This window comes from Petaurus breviceps, unplaced genomic scaffold (genome assembly GCF_028583685.1).
Source record: "Petaurus breviceps papuanus isolate PSGF00001 unplaced genomic scaffold, PetGlider_PUasm1.0 91133, whole genome shotgun sequence".
NCBI classification, from domain to species: domain Eukaryota; kingdom Metazoa; phylum Chordata; class Mammalia; order Diprotodontia; family Petauridae; genus Petaurus; species Petaurus breviceps.
The window spans coordinates 39,210,497-39,231,988 of NW_027187419.1; the positions used below are offsets into that span (position 1 = coordinate 39,210,497).

At 42.8% G+C, this 21,492-nt stretch overlaps 1 protein-coding gene and 1 long non-coding RNA gene across 6 annotated transcripts in view; one reads left to right on the forward strand and one right to left on the reverse strand.

The window, feature by feature from the left end:
• LOC138154844 (uncharacterized) overlaps nt 1-6,286 on the forward strand; it is an 83,920-nt gene extending 77,634 nt beyond the window's left edge. For 2 of the 3 annotated variants that reach the window (XR_011166690.1, XR_011166688.1), the window contains exon 6: nt 5,848-6,286. This is a non-coding gene — a long non-coding RNA (uncharacterized lncRNA). Of the gene's footprint in view, nt 1-835; nt 880-5,847 lie in introns of all 3 variants that reach the window. The other variant, XR_011166689.1, reaches the window with a different exon arrangement.
• The window catches only part of RPUSD4 (RNA pseudouridine synthase D4), a 39,172-nt gene that overhangs the window by 895 nt on the left and 16,785 nt on the right, over nt 1-21,492 (reverse strand). Inside the window, exons 4-7 of one of the 3 annotated variants that reach the window (XM_069079850.1) lie at nt 20,212-20,305; nt 19,989-20,133; nt 19,493-19,590; nt 476-514 (exon numbers count right to left, since the gene is read on the reverse strand). In XM_069079850.1, the coding sequence (XP_068935951.1) occupies nt 491-514; nt 19,493-19,590; nt 19,989-20,133; nt 20,212-20,305 (361 nt within the window). In that variant the 3' untranslated portion in view covers nt 476-490. Of the gene's footprint in view, nt 1-475; nt 515-17,968; nt 18,625-19,492; nt 19,591-19,988; nt 20,134-20,211; nt 20,306-21,492 lie in introns of those variants that run through there. The other 2 variants (XM_069079848.1, XM_069079849.1) reach the window with 2 other exon arrangements.

Genomic DNA, 21,492 nt, shown 5'->3' on the forward strand with positions numbered 1-21,492 from the left:
CACCCCAGTGGGCAGCTAGGTAACACAGTGGATAGAGCACTGGACTTGGAAGCAGGAAGACTCATCTTCCTGAGTTTAAATCTGGCTTCAGACATTTACTAGCTGTGTGACCCTGGGCAAATCACTTAACCCCATTTGCCTTAGTTTTCTTATCTGTAAAATAAGCTAGAGGAATAAATGGCAAACTACTCTAGCATCTTTGCTTAAGAACACCCCAAATGGCGTCATGAAGAGTTGGACATGACTGAATGACAAGAACCCCACCCCACTCACATATTCACAACTGAATACCACCCATTGGAAAACTCCTTAAAAGTTAAGCAAAATGACTTTAAACAGTGATTGAAACTTGCAGTTCATGCAACCTTATACTTCAGTAGCTTTTTGTTTTTATTAAAAGGGGTGATTGGGTACTTACTTTGTGTATGTCTTGGTAAGTTAACTCCCAGATAGTCTGTTTTATTGCTGCTATTGTTTTAAACATCACTTCTCATTTTAAGTCTTCCTCCTGGAACTTGTCATACATAACACATACACACATAACATGCAGAAATGCTGATGATTTTTATTTATTTATTTTGTATCTTGATATTTTGCATTTTTTGCTAAGGCAATGAATTGATCTGATTGATTTTTTGTTGATTCTCTAAGGTTTTCTAAGTTAACCATCATCATCATCATCATCATCATCTACATATATGAGATAATTTTTCTCTTCTTTAACAATGTTTATATTCTTCATTTCTTCTTCTTGTCTTACTGCTAACAAATGTAACAATAAGAAAAATAACAGTGGTAATAGTGAGTAACTTTGTTTTCCTTTTGTTGTTACTAGGAAAGTTGCTGGTGCATCTCCATTAGAAATAATACTAGGAGCAGGTAGGTGGAGCAGTGAGTACTGCACCGGTTCTCAGGAGGACCTAAGTTCAAATCAGGCCTCAGACACTTGACACACTTATTAGGCATGTGACTTTGGGCAAGTCACTTAACCCTAATTGCCCTCCAAAAAGCAAAAATAATAATAATAATAATAATACTAGCTTTTTGTTTTAAATAAATGCTTTGGTCATATTAGGGAAATGTTTTGGTTATATTTAAGGACCTTTCATTCCCATGCTTTTTAATACTTTAACATAAATGAAAGTGTATTTTCTTAAAGCCTCTTTCTGCCTGTATTGATAGAATCATGTGGTTTTTGTTGTTTTTGTTATTAACATGATATCTGGCCTCAGACACTAGCTGTGTGACCCTATGCAAGTCACTAAACCCTGTTTACCTTGGTTTCCTCATCTGTAAAATGAACTGGAGAAGGAAATGGCAAACCATTCCAGTGTCTTTGCCAAGAAAATCTCAAATGAGATCACATCAGATACGACTGAAAAACAACTGAACAATAAAAATGTTAACTGACCCTTACTTAAATTCCCAATATAAATCCAATTTGGTTATAACAAATAAATTTTTTTGATATGCAGTTGTAGTTGCTTTGCCATTTATTTTACTCAATAATTTTTTTTGACAATTTTCATTAGTGATTTGGCCCACAGTTCTTTTTCTCTGCTTTATTAATTCCTTGTTTGTTAATCAGGTCAATGTGATCACATACACTCTCTTCTTTCATTTTTCACTGTCTTTTCACAATCTTTTGTGATTTGAACTGGTAGCTTTTGATGTGTGAATTACTGTTGGCTGCTATCAAGGTTACAACCTTTACACCGGAGCTGTATAATTTGGCAGCTACATTTCTTGATGAGTCAAATTCAGGATCCTCTGTCAATATTCGGCAGACTCTATCAGTTTGTACTCTTTCTGTTTCTAATATTTGTAAGCAATTTTCTTGTATGATTTCCTGGAGGAGGGTAATCAACCTCTATCCTTATTCTTTGGGGAGATCAATAATCTCTGAGTTTATCCTCCAAACTTGGTCTTTTATCTCTGTTACTTTGGAAGTAACTTCTTCCAGGGCCACTCCTAGACCCTATACCACTCTGAAGGGCACTTTGACTTGGAGCTCTGACTTGACTGTATTTCCAACCTTGGTCAGTTCAATCCTCCTTAGGAAACCTAGTGCACCAACCTCCAATTCCCCTGCTTCCAAAGCTCACCTTATTAATGTTTAACTTAGTTTGGTCTATCCTACTGCAGCTCAGAACTCCTGAGCCAGCATCCTCTGCCTCCCCAGTCAGAAGGATTTCAGTTGTGTGCTGCAATGCCTGATATTCCTTTTCGCTTACTTATTTCTTCTATCTTTCTGTCAGCTGTCCTTCAAGGTTTTTCTTAGGAAGGTTTTTTTCCCCCATACCTCTTTTCTTGTTATTTTCTTTTATTCACAGACTTTCTTGTTGTTTTGAGTTGGTGCAAGGGACCTGAGTTTAGTCATACCCACTCAGCCATCTTGCCAAAAGCCCTCCACAACACATGAATTTATAACCAAGTGATAGAGGGTACAGAACATTGCATATATTAAAACCCCCAATGCAGGTGAAGGGCATTCATTGCACAGGCCTCAACCAGGAGTTTTTATAGGCTGGGACAAGCCCAACCTAATATAACAGGAGTTAAGAGTATTTGGGAGCAAGGAGTAGAATTGCCAAATTTCTGGGCATTTTGGTATTAGATAAACAGCAAGCCAGCCCCATGCATGCAGATATGTATAAATATGCAAATTAAGGTGTGTTTTTTAATTAGCAGTTTAAATACATATGTCAACGGGAATTCATTGATCAACCTCACTGGGATGTCCTATCTACCTGACAAGATTATTGTGCAGAAAATTCTGTATAAACTTCAAAACATTCTTTAAATGTTAACTGGTATTATTATTATTAGAAATCACTCCCCCCAACATATATTACCTGTTCCAGTCAGGTTTCCCTGCTACTCCATCCTCAAATCATCCACACTGCCACAAGAGCATATGACTTTGCTCAAGTATTCCTTTCTCCTCATTTCCCCACACACTCTCTCTGGTAAACTAAACTGTATTCCTCAATCAAGACCCAATTCAAATCTTACCTTTCTTCATGAGCCTTCCCAGACTAGTCTAGCACAAATGGATTTCTTTTCTGTCTCTCAACTCTTGGTCCACTTATCTTTGGTTTACCAGTTTTAAATGTAATTGCTTGGTGTATACTGGTTTTATTTTGTTGTCTCAAGTGGTGTGTAAGTTAATCAGGGACCTTATCTCATGCAACTCTTAATAACTCTAAATTATCTAGCACAGTGCTAAAAATACAAGAAGTACTCAATAATCGAGCAATAAACATTTATTAAAGGGCTGCGATGTACCAGGCACTAAGCTAAATGCTGAAAATACAAAAAGAGGTGGAAGACTAGAAGTTCACAATCCAGTGGGAGAGACAACAAACAAATACATATAAAAAAACTACATACGGATAAAAATTAAATAATTAACAAAGGAAAGGTACTAGAATTAAGGGGGATTGGGGAAGGCTTCCTGTAGAAGATGAGCTTAGAGTTGAGACTTACAGGAAACCAGGAAAGTCAGTAGGTGGTGATGAGAAGGGAGAACAATACAGACACGGGGAATAGCCAGAGAAAATTCCTGGAGCTAAGAGATGCAGTGTCTCGGCTGTAAAATCAGGAGGCCAGTAACACTGGATTGAAGAGTACATGTCAGGGAGCAAGATTTTGTAAGAGAACTGGTAAAGGCAGAAAGGGGCTAGGTTATGAAGGACTTTGCATGTCAAAATGAGCATTTTCCATTTGATCCTGGGGGAAATAGGAAGTCACAGGAGTTTACTGAGATGTGTGGGGGTGGGTAGAAGGTGGAGAGGGTGCTTTAGGAAAATCCCTTTAGTGGCTGAATGGAAGATGGACTGAAATGGAGAGAGACTTAAGGCAGGCAGAACCATAAGTGGACTATTAACAATAATCCTGGCATGAGGTAATGAGAGCCTATACCAGAGGGGTGGCAGTGTCAGAAGAGAGAAGTGGGTGTATATGAGAGATTGCAAAGGTGAAATCGGGAGGTATCAGCAGCAGATTAGATATGGGGGTGAGAGATCTTGAGAAATCCAGGATGACTCTTGGTGTTGTAAGCCTGAGGGACTAGGAGGATGGTGTTGCCCTCTACAGTAATAGGAAAGTAGGAAGGGGGAAGGATTTTAGGGGAAAAGATGATAACCTCTGTATTGGACATATTAAATTCAAGATATTTACTAGACATCCTATTTCAGAAGCCTGAAAGACAGCTGGAGGAGAAAGTGGCAGAAAGCATCTGAGTGATTGGAGATGGGGAAGAGGGGAAAAGAGGGAACTTATGGTAAATGGCCTCAGTTTTTTTCTATAAAATATGAGGCAAGATTCTCAGCTGAGAGAGTAGGGGAAAGGGGGAGGCATGAGAGGTTTTAGGACGCAGCTGTGGAGTGGGGTAGTGAGTAGGCAAGGAAGGTACAAAAGGAATGCTAGCAGTAATGAGGGCCCAGCTGAGGTTGATCAACATGTTATTAATATATTTGTAGTACACCCAGTTAGAAGTGTTGCATGTTTTTCTCCACTTTCATTTAGCAGCATGGATGTAGGAGCCAAGGAGGTAAATGGTGGAAGTGACCCAGGGCTGAGGTTTGACTATGTGTGATTGGCAAAGGTGATAGAGATTCAACAGAAGAATAGTGTAGTGTTGAATTGGTTCACCAAAGATCAAGGTGGGGAAAAGAGTAGAGTGGCCCATGCAAGGTACATGGCCAGGGAAAGAATTGAGGGGTCAAAGGACTGAAGTTAATGCTGTAAATGAAAAGCAGGGTTTTGTAAGAGAAGGCAGAGGGAGACATGAAAAGCCAATTGGTTATGATTGGATACAAAAATTTGGAATTCTTGAATATAGAGGTGGTACATTTGTGGGTGATGGCAAGATTAAGGATATGACCATCTCTGTGCATGGCTGAGGTGGGGGTGGAAGAATAGGTCATGAAAAGTGAGTAGGTTGAGGGAATGAGTGATTAGGGAGAGTAAATACATATGCTGAAGTACTCTAGTATCAGGGAAGGAGTTGGGAAAGAGAAAAATATTGAGTCATGGACCAAACTCACTGAGGAAGGAAGGGGAGTGACGTAGAAGTCTGTAGACAACAGACCAGGGCTTTGATTGGTTGGTAGGTTTGAATAGCAGGAACCTCAAAGGAGGAGAGGTTTCTGAGTGATGGAGATAGAGGAAGAATCTGGAAGTGGTGATGAGAAACAAGAAGTATTCCAACTTTTCTCCCTTGACCAGTGAGTCAAAGGGAATAAGTGAACATGCAGCCAATAGTGGAATGGGTATCCAAGGAAGCTGCGTCATCAAAGGGGAAGCAGATTTCAGTAATAGCTAGTACATGGAATGAGTGAGAGAGGAAAAGATTTGGAATGAAGAGAAGTTTGTTGCCTATGGAACAGGCATTCCACAGAGCACAGTGGAAGGGCTGGGTGGTATCTGGTTAAAACTTTGAGGTAGAAGGGTTGAGGGGGATAGGAATAAGGAACTGGTGGTGGGGAGTGGAGTGAGGAAAGGGATTTGCATGATGACTTGCAGTTGTTCAGAATCACTGAGATATGTTAAGGGTATGACCAGGCATGAGAACCTGGCTCTGACTTCATGCCTTGTGCCTCCCATCTCTTGCTAGTTTAGCAAAGGGCTGTCTTTCATTTACCACAAAGCAACAACTGTGCCAGCACAAGGCAACTTCTACCTCCTGCTGCCAACTTCATCTCTCAAGTAGGATGTAGAAAACCTCTGCTACAAAGAGGGGCAACCTTCCCTTTGACCTCAGGCCTTCCATCTCCTGTGCCTGTCCCTTGAGGGAAGAGGGAAAGTTGGTGCTGAACAGGACTTCTTTCTTTTGCCTTTCAGGTCTCATTTCCAACCCCTGCGGTGCTCTTTCCTGCCTAATCTCCACCCTTCCAAAAGAAGAGGAATATTAAAGTGGGGCCTCCCATTTGACTATGTGCCTCCCATCTCATCACACACTTGCCTCCAGCCCAATCTTCAACCTCCTTTTGGAAAGAGGAGTTGTGCCTTCCAATCACTGGAATTATCTTCAAAAGTCATTTAATTCAACCCATACATGACCCACAATCCCCTCTAGAGCATCCCCAAAGTAGTGTCTAGTCTCCCTACTCAACTGCCTTCAATGAGGGAGAACCTGATACCACCCAAGAGAGACTTCCATTTTTGTACAGCTCTAATTGTTAGGAAGTGTTTCCTAATATCATGTCTAAATTTGCCTTTCTTATATGTCCATCTAACAGTTATTGATTAGCTGATTGAGGGCCCTCAAGAAAAGTCTGCACCACACCCCAATTCAGGGAAAACTGTTTTCTTCCTCTTTGGGTTTTGACCCTTCTTAAGGCCCAGAAGCTTAATGGGGCAAAAAAAAGAGATCCATTTCATTGCTCTGAACACCTATTGAGAGATTGTAATGCCAGAAAAATAAAGCCTTTCTTCCCCACCCCAGTGTCAAGTGTCTGAATCCACTACCAGGGCTAAGGGCTTCAGGCTGACTTCTGGACAGTCCCTAGGGGCCTGAGGGGAAGGGGGTGATAGGGGGCTGCTCTTTGGGAAAATAATGAGGCAATTAAAGGAGTCAGAGAACAGTTCCAGATGTGCCGTTTTACTGCTGAGATAATGCCCATATAATGCTAATAAATATGCACTTTGGGGAGAGAGGCTGAACACAGCTGCTGCAGCTGTCAGGCTTCTGCTATTACCCGGCTTCATGGTTTTGAAGTCAGCTGGGTTGGGCTCAATGAAGTCAGTTCAATGGCCCATGCCTAGGCTCACTGCCTTTGTCAGGCAATATCCTGGAGCAGAGATCTTTGATGGAGAAAGTCTCAGAAGCACTTGGGGATGGTCTGCAGGGCTGGATTGTTCTCTTGACCATCTCTAGATGGCAGTGGAGAATGAGGAAAAGAAGGATGAAGGTCATGTTTTCAATAGTTTGGGCTCCCAACGTTCTCTGCTAAGCTCCCCCTGCAATACTACTAAGTTCCCTAGTGAAAGCCACCTGGTTCAGCCCATCCATGGGAATGACTCCCACCAGCTGAACTGAATTCCTTTGTAGTCCCTGGCATATTAGACTGGGAAACTGACCTCCTGGCAGATATTGCCTGGGTTGGCATTATACCAGATGAGGGTTTCAGATGAGCAGGCAACACCAGGGAGGCACTGGGCCAGAAGCCCTGGTACTTACTTCCATCTATTTAGTCCCAAGTGGCTTCAAGGCCCCATCTTGTCCTCCCAGTCCCGATGTCAGGAAGGAGACAAAACTGACCATAATCAATCAATAGAAAAGAAGAGAATTCAGGCGTCATGCTTCTCATGAGGAGCTGCCTCATAAAGACTAAGTTCTCTGTCCCTAGCTCCTGCACTTTAAATTGCTCTTCTTTCATTCTCCTGAGGAGCCCCCAGCTCCCCTCTCTTTTTATCTGGCATCTCTCCCAGGTGTCCTAAGCTGCTTGGCCTCTCCAATAGATTGCTAGAGCCGATACAGCACTGACAGCTCTTGTCACAGGCCCTGGGGGCCTTATTAATGCTGGGAGAGGTGAGGACAACTTAATTCAGTTCTCCAGACACTGAGCTGCCTGCAGCTGCTTGGGGGAGAGCATGGGGCAGGGGCTGGGCCTAAGCAGATAGCTTGCCTGAAGCTGCAGACCAGGCAGGGCAGAGAGATGGTCTGCTGAGTTTCCACCTGCCTCTTCCCTCTATTCCCTCTCAGCCTGCCCTTCAGAAACAAAGACACCTGTGTTTCTCTCTCCCCGACCCTCCCATAACCCCCAATCCCCTCTCAACTGTCCTTCCAACTCTGACCTCTTTATTCCCCCTCAACTCCCCTTCCTCTAAGTCAGATAACAGGCCTTGATGGCAGCTAAATTGCCCTGGGATGAGTGATGCCAAGCAGTGACGGGACTTGTTTGGAGGGAGGAGGAAAAGAGGGAGCTGCTAATGTGGTCTCCCTAAGTATCCTCCTCCTCCTGAGACATGGATATGGACACAGGGCCAAGAGTTCTTTAGCCCTATGATCTAGTCCTGTGGGCAGCAGCGCTGACACAGAGTCAAGATTTCTCCCTGTCAGCTACTCTCAAACTAAGAAAAGAAGTCCACTTTCCACACTGGATTTACACCCCCATGAAGCTGCTGGATGAAGAAGGCAGAAAGGCGTAAAGAATACTGGATTTGGAAGAAAGGGGGAAGGAAACAATTATGAACCACTATGTGCCAGACACTGTGCTAGGCATTTTGCATCTTATTTGATCCTCCTAATAACCCAGGGTGTTATTATTATCCCCATTTTATAGCTGAGAAAAATGAGGCAGAGGTTAAGTGATTTGCCCAGGATCATACATCTAGTGTCTAAAGCTCTATTTGAACTCAGATCTTTCTGAATCTGCACCACCTAGCTGCCCAGAGGCCCTGGGTTTGAATCCTAGCTCTATCATTTATTGGCTGTGTGATTTTTGCCAAATCATGTCCCTTTAAGCCTCAGTTTCCCCATTTGTAAAATGAGAAGGCTAGATTAAATGGCCTCTAAAGTCCCTTCCAGCTCTAAATCCTGGATTGTTAGAACAGTAATTACCCATGACCTTCTATCTCCTTCTCAATCCATTTCTTCTCCTAACCTGAGTCCCTGATCAATATTTGGCTCCCCTGAAGAAGACTCCCTGCACAAAGGGGACATTTTGATGGGAGGCTTGCATTGTCTCCTGAATCCAATGGTTTGGGGGACAGGAATCTCCACCCTACTCCCAGAACTCTGTGCCAGAAGTATGAGAGACTCCCTAATTTAGCTCTTCAGCCCTAACCTCTTGGCCACTGCGAAGCTCCTTAAGGTGAAGCTGAGACCTTGACCTTAGTTTCCCCATCTGTGAAATGAAGAGAACTTTTCACCCTTTTCTCTTCCTCTCCTTCACCTTTCCCAGACATAGTGTCTTGTCCTAGCGGCCTCACCCAATCTTGGGTCCAAGGAAGGGAACAGAGGCACAGGGGAAATCGTTCTGGTACTTTACTGGGCTACAGGATACCTGGAAAACAAGACATCTGAGCTACATACCAGAAAGCCTCCCCCACTTCTCATTTTGAGGCCCTGACTGGCCCTCTGAGAGTCTTGGTCGTCTTTTGTACTCTTGCTTGACATCTCAGTGTAAGGGCTAGGGTGGGGGGTAGGGAACACATGAGAGGAAGAGGAGAGGAGGTGGAGGAAGTAGGTGCGTGCAGGGCAAATCTGGTTTACAACTCCAGAAGAAAACTAAGAAAACTCTTCTGGAAAATTCTGTAACTCTAGACAGGAAAAAGGCCAGACTCATGGCTGGGCTGAGCTGAGCTGGCAGCCATTCAGGGTCCTGGATGCAGAGAGGCCCCGGTGTATGAAGTGGAAGAATGTGGAACACTGAGGATGCCAGCAGAGAAGGCATCTAGCAGGGGGCTCCCTATAGCAAGGGGCTCTCAAGCTGACTTTCCCTTACTCTCTATCCTTCTGCCTTCTCCCTTGGTCTCTGTTTTCTCCCACCACTAAATCTCTGTATATGGTATTATATAATCATTATAAAGCCCCCTAAATCAACTGAAAAATGAGGAAGAACCATCTTCAGGCCTCAGTCCCCTCTCTTCACCATCTACTCCCACCCCCCACCTCTATGGATCACCGGTCTCTCTGCTCTCCAAACCTCCCCTCCCTTTCCCTTGAGCTCCAACTGTTGTCAGAACCAGGCTCAGGGCAGTGATATCCCTGGAAAGAGAAGGTGATGGGGAAAGCAGCCTGGGAGTAGGTTGGAGCCTCTAGCCAAGGAGTAAGGCTGGTGTACTTGGTGGGGCCCAGAGGTTGGGGCTGAGGAAAAACTGGCCAGAGAAGACAGGAAGATAAAAGGGGTGAGGAAGACAAACTGGCGTCTCCCCCCATCAGAGCCCGAGATGGAAGAGGAGATTGTCTCCAGAACCCCCTCCCCTTGGCCCCAGTGTCCTGCTCCTTTCCTGACCCCTGCTGTTCAGATCAAAGTGGGGACCCTTCCCCACGCTCCACCCCTTAAATTGAGCAAGGGCTACCACTCCAAGGGCCTCAGTGACTGTTGATAGACAGATGGTAATAGCTTCCTGACTGCTGAAAGGTGACTCGGCATAGCCTCTCTTCCTACAGCCCCCAGAACTTTAACTCTACTCCCACCAAGTCCCAGGGCAGGAATATCTATATCCACCCTATTGTTTGCAGGCCTTGTCTGCCCTGCTCTTGCATCCTCACGGATTTTCTAAGGTAAGCATTCTTAACTGGGGATCCATGGAATAGATTTCTGGGAGGGTCACCAAATTTGGATGGAAAAAAACGTGACTTCTTTATTTTCACTAACCTCTAAGTGAAATTAAGCATTTCCTACAATTACAAATGCAGACCACAAAGTGTTATTCTGAGAAGGGGTGCATGGGCTTCGCCATACTGCCTAAAGAGGTCTATGACTTGGAAAAGGTCAAGAAGTTCTTCTCTTGGGTGAGTTCTGACAGGTTAGGGTTTGGGAAACCATGAGGAACAGACCCATAGGACCATGCTGTTTCTTTAGGCTTCTTTCCCTTAATAACAACACACACTTTTCTCTCTCTCCCCTTGGCCTGAACCATCCTCTCAACCTCCTGAGACTCAGCTTCTTCATCTGTAAAACAGTTAACATTTGTACTCCATAGCCCACAGAGTTGTTGTAAGGGGAACGTGCTTTGTAAACCTCTGGTGCAGGGCCTGACTATGGGGTTAAAAATGGGAAAGGGAGGCAAATGGAGGAGGAAGAGGAAAAATATTTTAAACACTCCCTCCCTCAATCTCAGAAATGGAATAATGTAATTAAATCAACAGCAATGATGGGATATCCATGTGTGAGCATTGGTCTAAATATTATAGGAAGAAGAAAGGGATGTAGCATTTTCTGTCTTTAATAAACTAACAGACTAACCGAGGGGCCCAGAGGTTAGGAGAAGGGCACAAGAAGGGAAGAAAGAAGATATAGGGATAATATTACATAAAATTATAGCATTTAAGAGTTAGAAGGAACCCCTCTACCTTAAACATAAATCTCCTATACATTATTACCAAGTGATCACCAAATTTCTGCTTGAACACCTCCAGTAATGATATGTGTGTGTGTGTGTGTGTGTGTGTACATATATACACACACACACACACAGAGCTCTAATTGTTGGGAATTTTTTTATCTTTAAGTCAAAATCTACCTCCCTAGAACTTCTACCAGTTGGTCCTAATTTTGTCCTTTGGGGCACTCACAGAACAAGTCTAATCCTTCTTTGACAATTAAATTCAGTTGGGCAGGCTAGGTGACACAGTGAATAGTGCACTGGCCCTGGAGTCAGGAGGACCTGAATTCAAATGTGGCCTCAGACACTTAACACAAAAACTAGCCTTGTGACCTTGGGCAAATCACTTAACCCCAACTGCCCTCCAAAAAAAGTGCAAAAAAAACCCCAACAAAAAAAAGACAAATTCAGCAAATGTGTTTTAAGGTTCCTTTCCCTTTAAATATCTGAAAGCGGCTATCATTTTCATGCCTCTTCTCTTCCCGAAGCTAAACACCCTTAGTTCTTTCAAATGATCCTAAAACTATAAAATAAATCCTAAAACTATAAAAACTATAGGCATAAACTATATAGTTGCTTCACCATCTTGGTTGTACAGTCACATCATGTAGTAGATCTTAGATGTCAAAGTCCTTCCTAAGACACGGCACCCAGATGAAACTCAACACTCCAGATGTAGTCTGGAAGGCACACATATAAATTAATTTCCACAATATGTAACCAAAGAACTAACCAACAACAACCACACAGAACTGACTCTCTCTTTCTATTATGTGCATATTTAAATACATACACAAATATATATGTGTATATATACACATACATACACACATACATATATATATATACATATATATATATATATATAAGCATCATTTTATAAAACAGGCATGTTCTTGAAAAGTCATATAAATTGGGGGCGGCTAGGTGGCAAAGTGATTAGAGCTCCGGCCCTGGAGTCAGGAGGACCTGAGTTCAAATCCGGCCTCAGATACTTAAAACAAAAACTAGCCGTGTGGCCTGGGACAAGTCACTTAACCCCAATTGCCCTCCAAAAAGAAAAGTCATATAAATTGAAAGTTTTAAATACTGAATCATATTTTAAATATTCTCCTGGACAGTCTCTTCTAAAATATAAATTATTATCCTTTAATTATATGACTTTAGATTTCCTGATTCAGGATTTTCTAAAACCAGAGCATATATGCACACATAAATACTAAGCAATTGGACTGCTGTGGAAAACAGTAACATGCACCATAAACAAAAGAGGTTATGCAAGAAGACAGGAGAACAGGAAAAACTGGAGCATGGTACAGTGAGTCGTAAAGATCATAGAATCATAAGGGGATAAAGAAGCAGTAAGTATTTGTTAAGTACCTACTATGTGTGCTAGTTACAAACCTGATCTCATTTGATTCTCACAACAATCTTGTGAGGTAGGTGCTATTATCATCCCCATTTTATACTTGAGGAAACTGAGGCAAACAGAGGTTAAGTGACCAACCCAGGGTCACAAACCTGGTTAAGTATCTGAGGTCAGATTTTAATTCAGGTCTTCTTCACTCCATATCTAATACTCTATCCACTGAGCCACCTAGCTGGTAGTCAAAGTATCATAGATTAATTACTTGAAAGGACCTTTAGAACCCAACTTGCCTCATTTTAAACATGAGAACCCCTAAAAGAGGTTAACTGACTTGCCCAGGAATACACAGATAGTAAGACTTCAAAAGTAAGTCCTGAGTTGAGTTTAAAGAAGACAGAGATGGTTCCAAAAAGAAGAGGTAAGGCTATATATTTCAAGATAGACCAAAAGTCCCATGGTATATTGTAATGGGAATGTAAATTTGTAAGATCTTCCCTGCCCCTAGGCTAAAGTGCACCTGGAGCCTGGGGTGGGAGGCTTGTTTTTCAGTAGATACTTCTTGATTGGCCAGTGAGTATCAATAAGGTTGTTACATTCTCTGAGCCAGGAGAAGGCTATATAAGCCCTGATGTGTAGCTTTGTTTTGGGGCTCACTTTGAGAAGTGTTCTGTGATTTGATCAGATGAAACTCTGGAAAGCGGTTGTCCAGAGCCTCCCCCAGCTTTGAAACCCAGATGTTGATTTGGTATGGATATAATGGTTGGACAGTTTAGAAAGCTGTCTACTTGATCTGTTTCTGTCTTGATAATTCTGCCTGTATACTTTGAAGTTCAGGGTGCTGACCTTTTTCCCCTGAATGAGGTAAATGATATATGTTTGACTGATTAAAGTAAGCTTGTTAACCCATTTTGAGTTGCTTTCCTTTATCAAAGCAGATTCAAGAACCTGTATTGGCAGCAAACCCTGTGGATGCTTGGGGTGCTTGCTGCTACATATATGGAGGAAGAGGGTGAGTTGGAGGGGTAGGGAGCAAATGGTAAGCTGGCTGGACCAAGATGAATGGCACTGGAGCATAAGAGGAGAAAAGACCTCTTAGCCAGGAGGAGCAGTGGATTAAAGGTCTTTTAAGCACTAAACAAAGCCAATGGGGAACCCTCTGAATCTTGCCTCAGACATAGTAGTATCTATGCTACCCTAGACAGAGAAGTCCCATTCCCAGGCTGGGCTCTCTGGCTTTGGAGCTTCTTGTGATGGTCTGAGGCTGCAAGCCTGGATATACCCCCATGACTTCTGCCTTCCTTTCTCCTCAGAGAACATGAAAACCTCCTTAGCCCTACCCTGAAACAGTTAAGGTGACAGAGACTTTGGGGCTGGAAATGCTAGAAAAGTCCCAGACAAGGATGTCTGGTTAGGAGTGGCCGAGCCAAGGACACTAGTCTGAGTTCCAGAATACTTGACATCTCTCCTGATTAGTGCGATGGCAGGGGGAGACAGCACGGAGTACTGCTGCCCCCTGGTGGCTGCCCCAAAACTTAAAGCTGATTTCACTAGCAGCCCACCAACCATATGCATGGGTTTTTGATTGTACAAACATATGTGCTTGATACAGATTCCTTGATGTAGGCTTAATAAAGGAGGCACCATTCATGCCTAAATACCAAAAGCACCATTATTTTGGAAGGAATGATGGAGAAGGGGAATACTAATTATCTGTGTTATTCACTGGCAATGTCATTAACTTTTATGTTTCTTCTCTTGTAGGTAGGTATGAGGTGTCTGAGATGTAAGAGACTGTGGAAGCTATGAATCACCTTTAGGTGGGAAAGGGCAGGCAGAAGGTCCAGCATATATGAGGTTATACATGTCTAAGGTATGTGTAGACATGTAGGATGTATGTGTGTCATGAGTGCGAATGGGTATGTATCATGTTATAAATCTGTCTCACAGTTGGATGTATAAGAGTGAAAAGAGTGGGTTTTCCTATGTTTCCCTACCACTTGTGTAGAGAACGGCTGTTGTTGCTATAGAAACTGTGATGCTTAGGACTGTAGCCTACAGGCAGGGCACATGGTAGGAAAGCATGCAGTTATCTTAGTGCCTCTTGACAAATAAAATGATTTAGAATCATGGAAGGTAGGAGCTGAAAAGAAACTAAAAAAACCACCCTAGTCTATGCACTCAGCTTAGAAATCAGAAAACTGAGGGCCAGAGAGGTTGAAAACCTGACCTTAGGTCTCTAAGCAATTTAATGGCAGAGCCAGGACTAGAAATCATGTCTCCTGAGTCGTATTCCACTGTTCTCTTCCTGTGACACATGCAAACAATAAAGGATAGAAAAATCACACATCATCTTACAGGTAAGATTGAGGTCCTCACCTAAAATTTTTTATCATTCTGCAAGTTCCACCCAGAGCCACTGAGCTGTCCATTATACAAAAGATCCCAAACTGAATGAGAGTATGACCTGAATTCCAATTTAGATTAGCTAGAACTCACTAATTTCTAGTGTAACTTGGGAGCTGCTAGTGAGTTCCTCTGTGGCCAGGCCTCTACTCTCTTAGGTCAGAGCTCCATCTGGAAAAATCTCAAGTTCTCTGAGACTACTGCTTTCTCTCTGATGAGGTTTTCTTTCTCCTCCCAACCTAAAGGATCATAGGATCTAGAGACCCACCCAGGTGCACCTATGACAAAGTAAAAGTAAAAACTGTTTTTTTGTGTGTGGGGAGGATCTGTTTCTGAAGGCAATTCCAAAACAGAAGTTCCATCTGAATAAATGATAAACCTCCTTTGGAGACCATTGTGAAGACCAACATTCATCTTGACCTCTAAGTTTGGGTTATATTGACATCATTTGATATTAAACTTTAATGTTTTAAGGATACAAGATTGTATTGGCATGAGCCCTCCATCCACTGCAGAATTCAACCCCACCACAAAAGTCTTAGTAAGCAGTCCCTGTGAATTGCTGGGGCTAAAAAAATTTAAAAATTAACATCTGGTGGCAAATTCCCTGGTGATGAGCCTCTCCTGATTTAGTGTCCAGGTTCTTAGAAGAATGGCCTAGAGCCCATCACAGGGGCTACACTTGAAGGCATTCCCCTTGAGAAGCCCTGTCAGACCTTGTTCAAAAATCGGTCACCTCCATGCAATGGGGAGGCACTGGCGTAAGTCAATTCTTTCAAATGACCAAATTTAAAAGTTGGAGAGTCAGATCTAAATCTCTTTTGCTACTTACTAGTGACCAAGGCTTTAGCCTAGTGGACCGAAGTTGGCCTTAGAGTCAGGAAGACTTGAATTAAAATCCTGCCTTAGACACTAAGCTGTGTGATTCTCAAAAAGTCACTTTCCCTCACCTTAGTTTCAGTTTTCTCATCTGTAAAATGGAAATAATAATAATAGTGCCTACCTCACAGGATGGTTGTGAGGATCAAAGGAGACAACATGTATAAAGCTAAACTTAAAGTGTTACATAAATGCCAGCTATTATTATTTAATCTCTCTCTGAGCCTCAGTTTCCCCTCTTGTGAAATGAGGATAATACTTATAGCACTTATAGAATTGTGAGGCTCAAGTGAGATCATGTATATAAAACACTTTGCTAACTACAGAGTTCTATGTAAACATTCACTATTGTTCTGCTATGCCTATCAGTTTCCCAAGTGCTTCAATCACTTATTTCTCTGACTTAGGGGTTTTCTCCCCTCACTTCCCTACCAGGCTCTGTCAACCTGACTCCATTTCATCAACTGTTTTCTCGGCTGTCTAATACTACTCTCTCCCTTTCTCATAGGATGCCTATTCCTGTGCCCCCAGGATCAGAAGAATGCAGGTTTTACTTAAGATGCCCCAAATATGGTCAGGAATTAAGCAAATGTTAAAGTATATTAGCAAAATTAAAGCCCTCTTCCGTATGTTAGACAAACAACTCTGAGCGATTATGCACTATGGCAATGGGCACCATGGAAACGGTGAAGAAGGGGACTCAGAAAGACGGCTGTGTTAGTGGCACACAGGGAGTACGTAACAGCAGCACTGGGGCTCCTTTACCCCCATTATACTACTACTCCTTCATCCCTTGATTCAGCCAAAAGTAATTTGAGGTATGTTTGGCTACAAGAAATAAGCTGACTAAAGCTAGGACTGAATGAACATAGAAGCCAAGAGAATTTTCCATTACTGGAGGAGTTCAAGATGGCTGTTTTTTTTCTTCAGACACAGAGGGGATATCTGGCTTCCAAATCAGATCCAATCAAGAAAAAAAGAAATAGAAATACCTGCATATTATATAAAATTATATATAAATATCTGCATATACTACAGATTTGCACAGGCATAATGAAGATTTGACATAAGCAGCAATACCACCTTAGCACTGGACAGTTAAGTTCTTTCACACCAATTAACTCACTTGAAAAATTCCCACCACTGCTTCTTGAACCCCACAGAACTCCCAAGTCATCCCTTTCCCCTTTCTTCCTCATAATTCTTTTTTTTTTAAGCAATCGGGGTTAAGTAACTTGCTCAAGGTTACACGGCCAGTTATTTCTGGGTGTGGTGCTGAGTATCTGAGCCCGGATTTGATCCAGGTCATCCAGACACTGGAGCCGGTGCTCTTACTCGCTGAGCCACCTGGCCGCCCCTAAGCAATTGGGGTTAAGTAACTTGCTCAAGGTTACACGGCCAGGTGTTTCTGGGTGGGTGCTAAGTGTCTGAGCCCGGGATTCGATCTCCAGGTCTTCTCAACACTGGAGCCGGTGCTCTTACTTGCTGTGCTACCTGGCCGCCCCTCTTCCTCATAATTCTTTAACATAACAGTCAATATTCCCCCTTTTCCTGAGTCCCACAGCCTGTGATCACTACTGAAACAGCTCTCTCCACCACCCTCCTACCCTTCATAAGAAGCCATAATCCCTCTATCTTTCAGTGTGGAAGGAAAGCCCAAAGTAGCAGATAATTTGAGGAATGTTAAGGAAAGAGTTGGAGTTTACAAGAAGAGGGGAGTGACTGATCCCTTGAAGAAGAGAGACACCTTTCAAAATAGTTTATGCAGTCAAACAAACCTTGCAGGATGAGTGAGCAACCTCAGCTCTGTTATAAATTCTGGGGAGCATTTTAGAAGCCACTGCATTTCCTTTCACTGCCTCTTCATGGAAGGAATGCAAAACAATACAGCAAATACCAAAGACAAAGAGGGCAGGGCTGTAAGATGACAGGCCTTGTACTGGAATAGTGCAGATGATCAGAAAGAGAAGGAACTAGGGTTCAAAAGCCTGAAGGACAGCAAAGATGGAGCTGCCAGAAGAAAAGACCATGATGCTCATACTTAAGGCCTTAAACGGTATGCCCTAATAGCCATCAAGGTAACCTGGGAATCTGGTATGGGCAACTTCCTTATTGTGGGAATGAGGAAGATCCTTCTAGAGGATGGCACATGGGGGGACACTTGAGAAGAGGTATGAAACCTGTCTGCCCAGCACAGCAGACACAGGTTAAGCCACAATGAGCATTCAAACAGAAGAGCTTACCTGGTGAGCAGCATGGAGTTTAAAAAAGAATTTTATTGTAGGGAGAATACACTTCTTGGTTCTTATTTCTGAACTTGGGGATTATCTATATTTAATTCTCCCCACTTACACTAGTCTGCCTAGCTTGGCTGGGTTCTTCTGTTCATTTCCACAACCTGTGGACCTTATCAGAAAGTAAGCTTTGTTTTACATAAGAGAATGTGAAACAACTGAGATTCTTCAGCCCACCATATCTTACATTCTTTACACATTTGGATACTGAATTCTAGCTCCATGGAAAGTCAATCCGGCCAGCAGCTCCGACCTCCAGGTCAAAAGGAGCTAGAGGACAATGAAGACCTCCTCCTGGAGAGCTGTCTCCTGAAGGCTCTTGCTTCACAGAACATTGGCTCCAAGAGTGCAAAGCTGATGGACCCAGTGAAATATGATCCAGTTCATCCATGCTCACTTCCGTACCTCACTCTAATCTCAGTCTTTCTCAGGGATTTCCAGTTCTAGACGTGATAAAGAACGCACAAAGAACTTGGGGAGCCTGCAAATCAAGTTAAGTTCCTGACTCTCAGAGCCCAGGGAAGGTAGGATTAGCTGCTGGGCATGTAGGTGGAGAGGAAGGTAGCGGGTCTTTGTCTTTTCTAAACCCAGTTTCTTCAGGATGCCAACAGACAGCTTCTATAAAAGGGAAAGAGAGGCCCACCATGAGAAAGAATGGAGGAAACACATCCTCAAATAGCAGGAAAGGCCTGGAGCTGCTCTGAGGATACCACTCTTAAAACCTTCTAGGAGGGGTGGCTAGGTGGCATGGGGCGGCTAGGTCACCAAACAGAGCACTGGCCCTGGAATCAGGAGGATCTGAGTTCAAATCCAGCCTCAGACACTTAACACTTACTAGCCGTGTGACCTTGGGCAAGTCACTTAACCCCAATTGCCCTGCCTTCCCCCCTCCAAAAAAAAAAAAAACCTTCTAGGAGACAGAGCGATTGTTATGCTTCTTCTTTCCCCCCAAAACTATACTTGGGAAGTGATGAGATATAGTCTCAAGGTCCTCATATCCAGAAGTCATAATAACCCTTGGCAAACTTTCATTTGCCACCAGTCTAGCTGTGAGGCTTTCAGAAAGAAGGGGTTCTACCAGACCTGCAGAATTCTTTGGCTCTTCAGTAGCGGTGAGACAGGTTACTGTTAACTTTCAGAGACCCAAAATTAAAAGTGAGAATGAATGGAGCAGAAAGGCTCTCCTAATGAACCCTACACAAGCTCTTCCCTGCTCTGCCCCACCTTGTTCTCTGCCTATGGAGTTTTATGACATAGACTTTTGATAGACTTATGTGCTGTCTGAACATTTAACTCCTCTGAGTATAAACTCTCCAACAGTTGTGACAGCCTGTTCTACTCTCCAAATGTCCAGTTCAATATTAAATACCAAAAGGTACTTGATAACCCTTTGCTCACTGAATTATTCTGGGCTTGTGAACCACTGGGCACAAAGAACTATCTCTCCCTTTTTGTGATGCATTGGAAGAAGTCATGGCCCTCTTACCTGGGGTGCCAACTTGTTCCATTCAGAATATTTATGGTCTCCAAGGACTGGACACCCCAATCCAAAGGCTAGGTGGACGCGAAGTTGATGCTTCACCCCTGAATAATTGAGAAAAACGAAAAATAGCAGATCTCCAGAAAATCCATCTCATTCAAAGTACTGGTGTATGTATCCCATCTTTTTACTAAACAGTAAAAACCTTGAGGACAGTGTCTCATTTACTTTGCACCTCCCCCAAAGCCTAGGCCTATGCCCTGCAATTAGAGATACTTATGAAATGTTTGCTAAATCATCCTGAATCACGCTGGACACCCAAGAAATGACAGACTGGTCAGAATGCTTACAAAGTCATGCCCGTGAAGACTCTCACAACAAGCACTGGAGAGAGCACCGAATGTGCCACAAGAGGCCTAAAAAGCTTTAGATGCTCACAACTGCACCGACATTTGGAAACATTCTAGATTTGCTAAGTCACCCTGGGATGTTAAGACCTCACCTGTGATGGGCTGCAGCTCTAAGAGGGCACAGGACAGAGTGCTGCTTAGAACCCGGTACTGAGTCACAGCAACATGAGCGTGCCTATTTGGACGGACCTTCGTGGTTTTCCCATTCTCCATGCGGTAACTGGGTGCCAATGTCATCTGAAGCCAGAGAGATCAAGAGTTGACTTCAAGGAAATGGGCTGAAAAGAAAGCTCTGCACAGAAGAAGCCTACCTACCTTATGGTGTCGCTGCTGGCCTTGCACCTCCTTCTCAATGATAGGGATATCTATCACCCCTGCTGAATGAACAGGGACCCCCACACAGATGGCCCTGGGAGGGAGGAAAGAACACAAGTATTACATATCCCTAGCCGAGATGAGGGGGGAGAGAAGCCTATGGTACAAGTGTCTAGAGTTATATAAGACAACTGTAAGTCTACCTGCTGTATCTGTATGGTCTTTAGGGTACCCAGCACAAAGCCAGTCACAATTGGCTATTTAATAAATGTTTTTGGTTTTTTTTTTAATGAGGAAGACGATGACAGAAAGATTAGAGGGACCAGTTCCACCTTCCTTGCCAGAAATAAAACAAAAAAGGATGGTTCCTACATAGTACCCTCTCCTAACTGTAGGGGAATAAGGCTTTCCTCTCATCAGCTTCTTTGTAAGCTTAGGCTTCCTTCCAGAAAAAGAGTTTTCTATCAGCTAGGTATTCCTCTGAACAAAGGGTTCAAAGAATAGCATGGGCTTTTTCACCACCACTGTCTCAGCCCAAGGAATCCATTGCTTAATATGGACTGCAGGCAGACAAGAACCACCATCTTTCTGATCTTTATTTTCCAAAGGGGCGGTCCCTCAAGGGCAGAGCTTCTTAAGAAGGGGTTCACCAACAGATTTCAAAGGGTTCTGTGAACTTGGATGGGAAAAGTATATATCTTATTCTCACTAACTTCTTTAGAAATTCCTTCAATTATTTAAAAAGATGATTCTGAGAAGGGGTACCATAGGCTTCACCAAACTTCCAAAGAGGTCCACCACACATACACAAAAAGGTCAAAACCCCTGTTCAAGGGTAAGAACTAAGTCCCAGGAAGGCAATAAATGTATAACAGTATATCTACTGTATTTCATTAAGAGTATAAATCTTAGGAACTTCTATCTACCTATATGGACCTATATGCAAACCACAGTCATGATAAATTTCCTAAAATCCTGTTTTGATAAAGGGAAGGGACTCATTGACTACAAACTATTCATAGTTGCACTTTTGGTGGTAGCAAAAAAACTGAAGAAAAATTGGGTGCCCACTATTTGAAGAATATCTAAACAAACTATGATACATGAATGTAATGGAATATTATTGCAGGATAAAAATTTATTTGAATGAATATGAAGAATTCAGGGAGTTTTGGGAAAACTTGGATAAAGTGATACATAGGAAAATAATAAGCATAATAACCACAGTAATGTAAAGAAAAACAATACTAAAAGACATGAAAAGACAGATCAATGCAAAGC